The 14394-nt window shown below is 33.3% G+C and overlaps 1 protein-coding gene across 5 annotated transcripts in view; it reads left to right on the top strand.

Moving 5' to 3' along the window:
• Positions 1-14394, top strand: part of AKAP9 (A-kinase anchoring protein 9) — a 165338-nt gene that overhangs the window by 127272 nt on the left and 23672 nt on the right. For all 5 annotated transcript variants that reach the window (XM_090287252.1, XM_090287253.1, XM_090287251.1 and 2 more), the window contains 11 exons: positions 1017-1193; positions 1847-1951; positions 7559-7711; positions 8075-8254; positions 8880-9956; positions 11115-11255; positions 11759-12247; positions 12658-12721; positions 12814-12935; positions 13445-13636; positions 13914-14102. In XM_090287252.1, the coding sequence (XP_090143378.1) occupies positions 1017-1193; positions 1847-1951; positions 7559-7711; positions 8075-8254; positions 8880-9956; positions 11115-11255; positions 11759-12247; positions 12658-12721; positions 12814-12935; positions 13445-13636; positions 13914-14102 (2889 nt within the window). The remainder of the gene's footprint in view (positions 1-1016; positions 1194-1846; positions 1952-7558; positions 7712-8074; positions 8255-8879; positions 9957-11114; positions 11256-11758; positions 12248-12657; positions 12722-12813; positions 12936-13444; positions 13637-13913; positions 14103-14394) is intronic.

Below are 14394 nucleotides of genomic sequence, written 5' to 3'. Positions count from 1 at the left end.
GTTCTCCCCTTACCTTTCTACATCTGACTCCCCAGCTTCTAATTTTCTAAAGATAAAAAAAGAAAATTAACTAGAATAGTATAATGTGCCATCTTGCTGTACCTGCTTTGCTGTCTTTTTCCTTGACTTTACTCCCAATCTTAATCTACCCAGTGGCTTTTTTACTGTCATTCTTGAACCTGTAATTAATTATAGGTAAGCTTGTATTTCTTTTAATGTTTTGAGGAATAAGTATCATATTTAGATAATTTCCTGAAAGTACCTCATTGTAAAATACAATAGAATTTCTTTTTCTCTTACTAGCACATATTTTTTTAGCAACAAACTTTCTCTCTTCAGTTGATTAGAACTAATTTTATAAGCTGTCCTATTAAATCTTCCTGTATCCTTCCATCACAGAACCATTTACTTGAATGGACCTACCTATCAGGATCGCTTAGGGAAACTTTCAAGGTGCACAGATCCCTCTCACCACCCCACATTCTCTTCTCTGTTCTGAGCTACAGGAATATGTAGGCTGAAAAAGCTTTCCAACTGATTGTATTAAAGCTCCCCACCCCCCACCACCCTTGGGGTATTTAAAACCATTGTATTATTATGCATCAGTTATAACCATTGTGGAAAGAAAAATAGAATCCATGAAAGAATTTTTTAGGTAATCTTATCTCCCATAAGATTCTAAGTTGGTACTTTGTAAACTTGTCATCTTTATTAGGTTTTAGTGTGGTCATGCCATTAGAGCTTATAATTCAACTTTCTTTAAAAACTTTTTTTCTCCTCTAGCTGGAGAAAGTCTAAAGAGAAAGAACTTTTTAAAAGTGTTATTAAAAGCAGTGTTATTTCTCCAACTGGTGCTGTTTAGTTTCTCAACTGAGAAAATGTCACCATAGTTGGAGATAATAGTTTCTATTCTTGTCAAAAAATAAGCATAGCATCTAAAAATACTTTTGAAACGAGGATAGATATATTGCTGAAATTTTTTGAGTTTACAGTTTTTATTTATTATGTATTTCTAGGTTGAACAGTTAACAAATCATCTGAAAGAGAAAACAGACAAGTGCAGTGAACTTTTGCTTTCTAAAGAGCAACTTCAGAGGGATATACAAGAACGGAATGAAGAAATTGAGAAACTGGAATTTAGAGTAAGAGAATTGGAGCAAGCCTTACTCGTTAGTACAGACACTTTTCAAAAGGTGCGAAATTTTCTTTGGGTTGATTTTTATCAGGTGTTTTAATGCAAATTACTTTTAGTTACACAAACATCAGTTCTTTTAAATAAAAAAATTGCTATAGACTTTTTGGTACTGCGTAATGTGTATGTATCTTTGTTTTCATTGACATTATAACCGTCTCTGTTTATTATTTCCAAATGTGGCTTTGCATCCCTTAGTCCTGAGAAAGGAATTTTAGTTAAACGAGAAAAATTAATTACCCTTTTAAGCACCAGTAAGGTTGTGATCCTAAAATAATAGCCAAGTGAAAAAACTGTGGACACCAGTTTACGCTGATGCTTTACCCCAGACTAGGAAGTAATGAAATCTATTTTCATTATATTCTAAAAAAGAAAATGAATGAAAAAAGAAGAATAAGGCAAGGAAGTTTGAGAGGAGGGCAAGTAAGGGGATAGCCCTTATTTTACCTGAGCAATGATTTTTAAAAGTGTCACACATTCCTATTTGAATTTGTATAAAGTGCATTCAAGACTGAATATTTGTTACTTTTTGATTATTCATTAATGTAGTTTATCTTCTAATTAGAGAAAGAGAATTTCTACTTCTCCAATTAATAAGGATAATCAAGATTTATTTAATGTCTGAACTTTTGAGAAATTTTTATGTTTTTATAGGTAGAGGACCGAAAACAATTGGGAGCTGTAGAAGGTAAAGCAGAACTGTCCCTAGAAGTACAGTTGCAGGCCGAGAGAGACGCCATAGACAGAAAGGAAAAAGAGGTAAAGAGTTCATTTTTAATGACAAAATGTGGTTTGAATTATTTTAAATAAGTCACCTTAAAAATATCATTTAAACAGAGTGGAGTTTATGGTCTAAAACCAAAGTTTATACTGTTTCTTAGCTCACTGCTTATGTTAATCTTAGAGACAGTAAACATTTTAACAGATCACTTGTGTGAGGAAGTGTTCCAGGTAGAAGGGACAAGTGTAAAGGCCTTGATGCAGCAAGAAGTTTTGAGGACAAAAGGAGGCCAATTTGGTAGATATATATTGAATGAAGAAGAGAGTAGGGAGATACTAATCTTAGGGCAGAAGGCAGTAGTATCTCTTGTTTCTTCTGACCTTACCATGGGCTTTGAATTATTGTTACTTTGCTATGATTTCTTTCTTTTAAGAGTTGTATTACCCTGGGAGAGTATAGTGCTGTTTTACAATATACTAAAATTATTCTTAAAATAAAAGATTAATAATAAAGTAATTATATAAAGTTCTGTTTTTCTACTCTCCTCTTACCCCAAAAAATGTCACTTTCAAAACTAGTAATTTTTACCTTGACCAGTATGGCTCAGTGGGGCGTCGCCTTGCAGACTGAAAGGCCACCGGTTCAATTACTGGTTAGGGCTCATGCCTGGGGTGGAAGCTCTATCCGAGTCCGGGTGTGTACAAGAGGCAACCTATGGATGTTTCTCTCCCTCTCTTTCTCCCTCCCTTCCTCACTCTATAAAAATAAATAAATAAAATATTTTTTTAAATGTAGTAATTTTCAATTCCTAATTAACAAAAACAAACTAAGCAAACAGCTACAATAGGAACAGAACCTAGATATGGAGATCAAATGGAGGATTATCAGCGGGGGCGGAGGGGGAGAAATAGGGAAAAGATGCAGGGATTAAGAAGCGTAACTGGTAGGTACAAAATAGACAGGGAGATGTTAAGAATAGTAAAGGAAATGGAGAAGCCAAAGAATTTATATACACGACCCATGGACGTGAACTAAAATGGGGACGGGGCAGGGGATGATTACTGGAGGGAAGGGAGGTATCAGGCAGAGGCGGACAAAGGGGAAAATATTGAGACAACTGTAATAGCATAGTCAATAAAATATACTTAAAAAACAACTTATTTAAATGTTTGTTGTTAGTTTTTCTAGTTTTTCTAAAACATATTGTACTCTATCTACATTGTCTGGTTATATCATATCATTTTAAATGTTTTAAACATTTTAAATTTCATTTTTATTTCGTATAAATTTATCAGAACATTTAATAAATTTTAAAAATATTTATTGAACTTAAACAGTATGTAAATTATTTAATAAGTGCTTTGAAAATATGTAAGAATGGTTTAGGCATCAGCTAAAACTACAGCTGAGAGAACATGTAGTTTAGAGGTGGAAAAAATCTATATAAATGACAAATAGAAATAATTGTTTCTATGAGCAGGATTATTTTCTCACTAGCACATAATACTAATGTTTATCTAAGAGGCCGTTTATTTTGTTTTTTTTGTTTTTGTTTGAGAGGCGGGGAACCCTTTTGTATGTAACCACTTTTATATGTTTTGAAAAGAATAACATTTAAAGATTTACTTCACACTAAATAGTCAAAGAAATTATCTGCTCCCTGAAAAGATGAACCTTCAAAGCTATACCCCAAAACAGTGATAGTTAATTATGGATAGTTTATTTAAGCTTACTAATTTTATATTTTTATTATCATTTGAATTTTATATAACATCACTAACACCCTAATTTCTTGAAGTAAGTACTCAATAACTCTCTGCCTTTACTCAGAATCACAGTTGTTTAGAACTGCAAGAGACCTTAGAGAGCCAGCTTCCAGCTCTTACAGATGACACAGAGCCAGACATGTTAAATGAGTCAAGAGCTAACCTGACAGCTGGCCCTGTCTACCAGTTTTTAATAACAGTGACAAGCACAGTGTCAGAACCCACTCAGCCAGTAACTGGAGGCTAAAAGACCAAAACATCTTGGCCAGATAGCTCAGTTGGTTAGAACATCGTCCCAGGACACCAAGGTTGTGGGTTCAATTCCTGATCAGGGCAACCAGTGGAAACCAGTGAATACATAAAGAAACAAATCGTTGTTTCTCTCTCTCTCTCTCTCTCTCTCTCTCTCTCTCTCTCTCTCTCCCCTTCCTTTCTTTTAAATAAGTAAAAATAAATAAATAAATTTAAAACATGTATTTTATTGAAAACAACTTAAACATTCTCTCCTGCACTAAGCAAATGCTTTCAGATATAAACATGAGATGTCTATATGGTCGTTATATTTGAGATACCTTAAGGCTATTGTCATAGCCTAAATTTGTGTAAAACGTTAAGTTTATTATAATGTTTAGAAGCAGAATGAATAGAAAGAGAAGACAACTTTAAAAGATAGGAGTTTCAGGATGGTATGAGAAGGGGGATAATGTAAAGATAAATAGAGGAAGAATTTCTTTTTTAAAAAAAGATGACTTCAATAGGTTTTAGCTCTATAGAACTAATGAGATCTAGCTTACAGATGGCAAAAATAAATAATAGTTTACTTTGTATAGGTCTGTGCTAGAAAGTGCTAAGAATTTTAAATGCCCTGTGTTATTAATCCTTACACTCTCCCTAAGCATAGACTCTGTTGTCATCTCTATTTTACAGATGAGTAAACTCAGTCTTAAGAGGTTAAGTAACTTGCTCATGGTCACACAGTAAGTGGTTGAGCAAGAATTCTTCAAATTTACTTCTGTGATTCTGGAACTCTGTAATGCTGTACTGCTAAAGCGTTGAGATATGTTCTGCCTTGTTGGTTTATAAATATTAAAGACTCATTCAGCATTTATTGAGCTCTTACCACATGTAGACCACCACTGTCCAATCGTAAAACAAGCACCAGATTTCAAGAAATCTACAATTAACTGAGGAAACATACACATTTGAAAAAGAAAAATACTTAAAAAGAAAACACAAATGGGGCAAATTAAGTAATCCAAAAGTTCAGCAACTACATAGATATCCTTTGGTGGCTAATTTTTCTCTCCTCACCAGAGGACATTTTTTCATTGCTTTTAAAGAGAGACGTCAGTTGGTCTCTTCCTGTACATGCCCCAACCAGAGACTGAACCCACAACCCAGGTATGTGCCCTAACCAGGAATTGAACCCTCAACCCTTTGGTTTACAGAACGATGCTCCAACCAACTGAGCCACACTGGCCAGGGCTTGGTAGCTAAATTAAACAAGATTAAAACAAATAGCATTCTATTTTAAAACCTTAATAATAATCTAGTTTTGGGTTGTTATAGACTCAGTAATAAGACAACCTGGGACTGAAACTGAAGTCTAGCTGAATCAAAGCAAAGAATGCCCTACAGTGTCATTTTTGGGAATTGAAGTCTCCGTTGTGATACCTCAAGTTCAGCTGTTTACAACAAGAGTGTTAGTGCTTTAGCCCAGTGCTTCTCAAACTTTAATGTGAAACCCCTTGGAATCTTGTTGAAATGAAAGTTCTGATTCAGTAGGTCTGGGGTTGAGCTTGAGAATTTGTACATTTAACATGTTCCCGGAGATGCCAATTCTGCTGCTCCAAGGACCACACTTTGAAGAGCAAGACTTTAGATCACAGAGCTAAGTATTTTACCTTAATCTATTGTATCAAGAAGAAAATATATACCATGTGAGGTAGGGCAGCAATTTTGAACTTAAATGTATGTCTTAAAACAATACCTTGTCATCAAAAGTAGTCGTAGAAGATAGGCATAGGTATAAATATTATTATATTAGATAACTTTGAAGAAGATACAGTCATCACAGTTTTCAACAAACCTGATAATTATACACGCACAACTCCTAAGTGTATTTAAGGTGTTTACTGAGTTTAATACCAGTGTTACAACAAATAATTTAAATATAAGTCTTAGACATTATTAGAAACAGAATAAATGATAGTTAAGAATATAAGGCTCCAGCCAGTCAAGATGGTGGAGTAGTTAAACACTGTGCTCGCCTCCTCCTATGACCACATCAAAATTATAACTAAATTATAGAACAGTCAGCCTGGAGTACCATCTGAAAACTAGCTGAGCAGAAGTCCTATAGCTAAGGGTATAAAGGAGTCATGTCGAGACTGGAGTAAAAACTGCTCTTTCTCTCTTGGAAAAAAAAAATAGTAAGGCTCCAGAGGTAAACTCCCCAGATTCAAAAGCTGGCTCCCACATGCTAGCCTTGTGGCCTCAGAACGAGGTAATCCCCTCTCAGTGACCCCCTTCCTCATCTCGGAAATGGGGATAATCTTAGTGAAAATCTCATAAGTTTGTTACAGGGTTTTAAAAAAATAATACACATTAAGCGCCTTATGCAGAGCCTAACAGTAAATTGTCTGTAAATGATGGCTATGATGACTAGTATCAATACTGTTTCTGTTCAGAAAGTATTAGGCTAAGCTGTTTTGAAGGTCTTTGCCTTGCTAGTGCTAAGACATGATTCTAATTACGTGTCTGCATGTAATCAGTATATGCCCCTTTCAAGTTCTGAGGTGATAAATGATTTATAGAATGCTCTCTGAGCCAGCTACCACTGAATGCTGCTCCTGCATCTAGGTTGTTTTTAATGCAGCAATTTGGTCATCAGGTGAATACACATTTGCAAATCCATTCATTAAATATTTATAAGTAGCTACAAAGCAGTGAGCTAAATAACTGATCCTACTCTCAATGAAACCCAGTTTTTTAAATATAACAGTAAGGAGCTCTTGATCTTTATCATTAGTTTCAGTCTATATATCCATCAAAGAGCAATTGCTTTATCATTAATGATAATCTGTCCTCAGAAATGAGCTAAAATTCTATTGTCCTTCATATAGAAACTAATTTTCTCCTAAAATGGTATTTATTAATAACTACATTATTTTTAAGTTTCCATATTTCAGACCTCCACCTCTGCTTCCTTTTGCTTAAACCAAGGTACATGGCAGTGAGCTCTTTCATTGGGTATTAATATGGACTAAATTGAACTATTCTCACCTGGTGGTAAAAATAACTGAGTTATGCAGCATTCTTCAACCTTTAAAAAAAAATCCTTAGCCGAGGATATATTTATTGATTTTTTTTAAAAAAGAGAGAGGGGAAAAAACATTGATGTGAGAAATATTGATTGGTTGCTCGCTGTACACGCTCTGACAGGGAATCAAGCCCACAATCTTTTGGTGCTCAGGACAAACACTCCAGCCAGCTGAGCCACCCTGCCTGGACTTTCTTCAACCTTTTGATGGGAACTAAATTTAAAATGAAATAAGATTTTAAATGTAGACTTTTCCCCTTTCCCATGATTCTTTTCTGCTTTATCTGAGGATATTTTAAGTAGGGAAATAGCTCCTGTATCCTTCCTCCGAAGGTCTCCTCTTTGCTTTGGGCAGGATGGGTTAAGGCTGTGAAGTTTGAAAGTCTGGAAACCACACAGTTACACCTGACTTAGAGAAACCCCTTTCCTTTATTCTCATGGCTCACGTGTTTTAAGCATACACACTTTATAGAGCTAATACAACATTCTTCATTCTCTCCTGACAAACATTTGTATAAACATTTTTCTCTTTCTTTTTGATAATTTTGGTATCTAAGATCACAAACTTAGAAGAACAGTTAGAGCAGTTCAGAGAAGAACTGGAAAATAAGAATGAAGAAGTTCAGCAACTACATATGCAATTAGAAATACAGAAAAAGGAATCTACTACCCGCCTACAAGAACTTGAACAAGAAAACAAATTATTTAAGGTAATTAGTTAAGAAAAACTTTGTCCATAAATAATTCATAGTTTATGTCTTATGCAAACGCTAGTATTAAGTATTTGCTAGATCCAGTTGCTAAGAAGTACTTAACAGAGGAACATCAGCTGCAAATGGATTTGCTTGGAACTTAATTTTAAGCCACCAGAAACATTTGACTTCATCATAAATGGGGAAAAAATGCAGACATTTTATCAAAATATTTTAAGAATTATTTATAATAACTGTGATATCTCTGACTCTTTTTAATGTGTACATTTTGAGTGCTGTATCTTTTGTAAGAGTTAATTGAAAGTTTAAAAATCCCGTGTAAATGATCTATCCAACTAGGATGGGTATTTTTGTCCCTAGGATGAAATGGAGAAAGTTGGATTTGCTATAAAGGAATCTGATGCTACCTCTACTCAGGACCAACATGTGCTATTTGGGAAATTTGCTCAAATAGTGCAGGAAAAAGAGGTAGAAATTGACCGATTGAATGAGCAAATTACAAAACTTCAGCATCAACTTAAAATTACAACAGATAACAAGGTATACTAATTTAAAATTATTACATGAAGTTAATTAATTTAGAAGTTCAAAAGGCTACAGAGTGATTTTTCTCAGTTTCTCTTTAAACATAAAACTAAATAAACCTTAATTCTCTGTACCCATTAATTTTAATATAGCAAGCTAAGTATGTTTTTATCACCTCCTAATATCGTCGAAGATTCTTCATATTTTATAAGGAGTCTCTGATGACTTAAGAGTTCATCATATATTCTAACCAAATCTATTAAAAATTCTACTGTTTAGTATGAGTTAAATAACATAATGATGTTTAGGTGCCATATGCTTATAGACTGCTTTTATTTCAATACTTCATTCTTTTTTATTAGAATGTCTGGATATTGACTATTTTACTTACAGGAAATGAGCTACTGACAGTGTAAATCACTTTATATTTAACAGAACTTTCTGTATGAAGGTCTGTAAGTTAGGTCCTTTTTTGATATGATGGGGGACTGTTGATCTATATTAAAATTAATATAGTATGTCCAAGAAGTATATCATTTTGTGTGATCAATGCTTGAAGATCCTGCCCTAAAATAAAATTTAATTCTCAAAATATAAATACTTATTTATTGTGTATGTTACCTTTTTTCATTAACAATAGGTTGTTGAAGAAAAAAATGAACTGATAAGGAATCTTGAAACACAAATAGAATGTTTAATGAGTGATCAAGAACGTGTGAAGAAAAATAGAGAGGAAGAAATCGAGCAGCTTAATGAAGTGATTGAAAAACTTCAACAGGAATTGGCAAATATTGAACAAAAGACATCAGTGCATACTAATTCTCTCCCAGAAGAAGCAGATAGTTTAAAACATCAGTTGGATATGGTAATTGCGGAAAAACTGGCTTTGGAACATCAAGTAGAAACCGCTAATGAAGAAATGACCTTTACGAAAAATGTACTTAAAGAAACCAATTTAAAAATGAACCAGTTAACACAAGAATTATGCAGCTTAAAGAGAGAACGGGAAAATATGGAAAAAATCCAAAGTATACCATTGGAAAGTGTTAACATGGCTGTAAATGATCTGAACAAAAAGAAATCTGAGCTAGAAGAAGTCCTTACTGAGGGTGCTCTTCAACCTCTGGAAAATCAGACTTACCTTAATTCTTTTGAAGAAAACAGCAGAGTTTCCATAAATAGTTTGGAAACAAAGGTGCTACAACTTGAAAGCACTGTGAGTGCAAAGAACTTAGAACTTACCCAGTGTTATAAACAAATGAAGGACATGCAAGAACAAGGCCAAGCTGAAGCAGAAATGCTTAAACAGAAGATTATAGACCTACAGACTCTACTTGAGGAAAAAGTTGCTGCTGCTGTTGTGAGTCAGGTCCAACTTGAAGCAGTTAAGGAATATGCAGAACTCTGTCAAAGTGAACAAGTGAGTTCATCAGAGCCTGAAAGATCAAATACACAGAGTTTAAATCAACTAACAGAAAATGAGATGCAGTCAAATGTATCAGCATTAACCTTGAGAATATCAGAATTAGAAAGCCAGTTGGTTGAAATGCAGACTAGTTTGATTTTAGAAAAAGAGCAGGTAGAAATTGCAGAGAAAAATGCTGTGGAAAAAGAAAAGAAGCTACTAGAACTACAGAAGCTATTGGAGGACAGTGAGAAAACACCAGGATGCGAAGAAAGGAGAAGAAGCCCTCAGGGAGATTTTGAAGTTCCCATGGTTAGTTTGTATTTAATTTTTTTTTTTCATTTAAATACCCTAAGAAACTCGCTTTTCCTTTGTTCCTTAAGCTGACCGCTGGCTTCCTAAATTAAAGATGTTCTTTACATCTAGCAATTCATATATATAAAGGATTTTTATAAAAATATTACTATTCTCTACAGTTACATTATCACTAGAATAAATGATACAGCTATATTTTGTATCCAATATAGTGGTCTTGACACCACACACAGCATTTACTTCACTAGCATAGTCATTAAATAGAGTCATCAGAAGAAACTTAAAAATGTTAAATTTAGCAAATGTCCTCTGGAACTTATGTGGGGCTTTTCCTTTTCCTTCTAACATGCATGTTATGTGATCACCCCTTTAAGTAATAGAAACTATCAAAATATATTAGTGTTCTACTGAATTAACATATGAGTGATGAATCGTTAGCTTTTGCAGATTTTATACTTGATAATAAATTTTATTCTTTTCTCTGAAAAATTTGTATTTTACCCTTATAAGTCTACTTATGTAAAGATCTGAAATAGCAGTTATTTCTTAGCATAGGACTGATATGAAAATACTTTAATTTTCAAATTCTCACTTCATATATTTTTGATTTTGAATAGTAAATGTGCAGTTTTAATCTGAACACAAGGAGATTAACTGATATATCAGGATTCTATAAATATATAATTTATTTCATAAAGGATAATAATTATTTCCATTTACTAGGCTTTTTCTTCCAAGCTTGCTGGAACTATAAATAATATTAAAATAGTAATGCGACTTTCCATGTATATTAAACTTCTAAGAACTATTTTAATAATGCCTGGTATCTTTTGAGGAAAGTGATAATAAATATGAAATTTTTTTGAGTGGTACCAAAAATATTTTAAGTGATAATTTATAAATTTTAGGATGTCTACAATGAGAATATTTACCTTTCATTTCCAGAAAATCATTCTCTTCATACTTTCCCAAAAATACAAAATGATCGTTCTGAAAAAATTTCCCTGTTTATTGAAGGAACATGGATCATTGCAAACCCTTTTATCTGATAGGCAGTCATTCCTGAAAAAGATTCATTGGAATGTATATGTGCCTTGAACTTGGCTGTATTTCTTGAAAATTATGTGTTTCTTATATTTTTTCACTGCCATATAGAAAACAACTGAGCTAATTCATACCAGTGAAGAAAGCGGATTTTTTGTTCAACTTGAGGCTCTCAGAGCTGAGTCAGCAGCTACCAAAGAAGAACTAGCCAGTTACAAAGAAAAGGCAGAAAAACTTCAAGAAGAGCTTTTGGTAAAATAAATAATTTAGCTCCTAATTCACTAATTTCTACCTATCTTAATTTTACTTCAAATTATATTCTCTTCTGTGAAACAAACCCAGATCCATAACTTAAAGCTAGAAAAAAAATAAAAGCTTTTCTGAATTTGATGAAAAGTTATTATAAATTTATTTGCTAGCATCTTCTTGCTTGAGTTGCCTTGGAATCTTCATTTGGAAGATGCTTTTAATCTCTAGTCTAATAATGAAGAAGGAGAAAGACAAATGTTAAAGGGAACTATGTCCCATGAGAACCAAAAGCAGAGGCTGATAAAATGATTTTATTTCTGTGGTAATCAGTGACCATCTATGTATATATAGAAATATATATGGAGACTATAAGTGTTTCTGAGTTTTTTTAATTCTTCTAGGGAAGATGAACATGTTAGTATGAATTATACTCTCTTCTTTACCCTAAATTCTACATTTGATATTTTTAACTAAATGTTCCACTGTTCTATTCCTTGTGTTTTTAGGTAAAAGAAACAAATATGGCATTTCTCCAGAAAGATTTAAGCCAAGTTAGGAATCAACTCACAGAGGCAGAAGAGAAATTATCCTACTTCTTAGAAAAAGAAGATAAGACTGAAGTACAAGAAAACAGAAATGTCTGCACATTAGAGCCGCTTCCTATTAATGAGGGTAAAAGTGCCGCATCCCAGACAGACAGGACTCTCAAGGTCAATAGCAGCAATCAGACTCCGCAAATCAGTGTTAGAAATTCAGGAATCCAGATTGATTTACAGAGTGAATGTCCATCAGAAGAAGTTACGGAAATAATCAATCAGTTTACAGAAAAAATTGTGCAAATGCAAGAGCTACACGCTGCTGAAATTTTGGATATGGAATCCAGACATATTTCAGAAACTGAAACCTTAAAGAGGGAACACTATGTTGCTGTTCAGTTACTGACAGAGGAATGCAGTACCTTGAAGGCAGTGATACAGTGTCTGAAATCTAAAGAGGTATTTGGTTTTCATAATATGTGCTTTTCAGTGTTCTGTGATTTCTTTTTTTTCAAAATTCAATGGTTTTAAAAGAAAAAGAAATTTAGGACAGCCTCTTTGTTACGATAAAATTACAATTGTAAGTCTTTCCATTATGTAAGATCAGGTATTAACTTTCTACCAAGTTCCTGTGCAGATTTAGAACTTGATGTTATTGTTCCTTAATTCTTGAATGTTTCTTATGATAATGTCCATGAAGAAAAAAATTATAAAGACTTATAAGCCATGGATAGTTTTATTTTGAAAAGTGTCACAAACTTAATTGAGTTTTATTTACAGCATTACAAAGAACACAACTATTTACTGGACATTGTATTAAAGCAAAGAAAATTATGTATATTTTTTGTTTGTTTGTTTTCTCCAATTAGGGATCCTCTATTCCTGAATTAACACATTCTGATGCTTACCAAACTAGAGAAATATGTCCTAGTGGTAAGTTACATACATTTCTGGAATTTGTATAGTACTTGTATAAAAAATATTTGTTTCTTTTTAATAGTCAGTGGTTGTTTTCTTTATTTTAGATTCTGGATCAGACTGGGGTCAGGGAATTTACCTCACACAAAGTCAGGGATTTGACTCAGTATCAGAAGGCCGAGGAGAAGAAGGTGAAAGTTCAACAGATTTGTTCCCAAAGAAAATAAAGGTACTAGAATATAGATATCTTTTAGTAAAACTTAGCCAATGTGGTTTCTATATTGAACTTAACAGTTTATTTGAAGTTATATATTAAGACCCTCTGTGGAGAGAGAATTGCAGAGCTAGATGGAATCTTGGTGATCTATTTAGTTTTATTTCCATATTTTACAGATACTAAAGTATATATTTGTGTATAGATTTTTTAAATTTTTCATTACTGAAATTTTTGTTTACAGAAATCGTTAAAGTGATCTTAAGGACTAAAACTTATCTCCTACGTATTTCTTTTGGGTCAAATTAGTGACTAATCATTAAATCCAATAAGAGCACATTAGATAAATAGAATTTATCTTTTGGAATTGGCTTCACCCTCCATAGGAAGAGGATAGGATGGTGTTTCCTATCTGCAGGGGCTTTTCTAAATTAATCTAACTAGATGTAAAGCTGTCTTGCTTAAAATTCCTCTTTGACTTTGTAGTCTTTGAAGTTATAATAATTCTGACTTTTGGTTTCTAGGGATTACTGAGAGCTGTCCATAATGAAGGCATGCAGGTGCTCTCTCTCACTGAATCCCCCTACAGTGAAGGAGAGGACCATTCTGTTCAGCAAGTTTCAGAATCTTGGCTAGAAGAGAGAAAAGCTTACCTCAATACAATCTCATCTCTTAAGGATTTAATTACCAAAATTCAGGTGCAAAGAGAAGCTGAGGTACTCAAGATTATTATACATCTAAATCGTTTTGTATGATATTTATCGATCTTAAGGCGCTTTACAAATTAAATTGCTGTTGTTTCTGAGGTATTTTCACATGAATTACTATATACTATTTACATGTCCCAAGTCACATATTTGAAAATGAATTCACATACTCTTAGGCTCACATTCTCTTATTTACATTTGTTTTGGTTAGTAGATAATTATCCTTTTTAGAGCCTTTTTAAACATGCTTATTTGGAGCTAACTTTTGTTTTTTATACTCTGCTAGGTTTATGATAGTTCTCAGTCTCATGAGAACTTCTCAGATTGGCGAGGTGAACTTCTGCTTGCCCTTCAGCAAGTTTTCTTAAAGGAGCGCAATGTTTTACTGGCTGCATTCCAGACTGAACTGACAGCTCTGGGCACTAGAGATGCAGCTGGATTATTGAACTGTTTGGAACAGAGGATACAAGAACAGGTATCAAAATGAACTTTATGTAAAACTTAAAAGAAAGAATGCTTTTTAATAGTAATGAAATTAATTGTTGATTAGTTTTACAAGAAGTCTGAATTTTAAAATTTTAACAGGAACTACTAAGAATATTTAGAAGAAAAATTATTACCCTAAATGTTTTTGTCTTATGTTAGAAAATGAGCAATATTGAAAATTAATGAGCTAATCATCTAACTTGGAAAGTTAGAAAAAGAGCAACAGACTGGCCCAAAAATATTAGAAGGGATATGATACAGTCAATTCTTATAATGTGCAG

The sequence above is a fragment of the Furipterus horrens genome, unplaced genomic scaffold, assembly GCF_987537825.1.
Source record: "Furipterus horrens unplaced genomic scaffold, mFurHor1.1.pri manual_scaffold_9, whole genome shotgun sequence".
Lineage (NCBI taxonomy): Eukaryota > Metazoa > Chordata > Mammalia > Chiroptera > Furipteridae > Furipterus > Furipterus horrens.
This window is presented reverse-complemented; position numbering and strand designations above follow the sequence as displayed.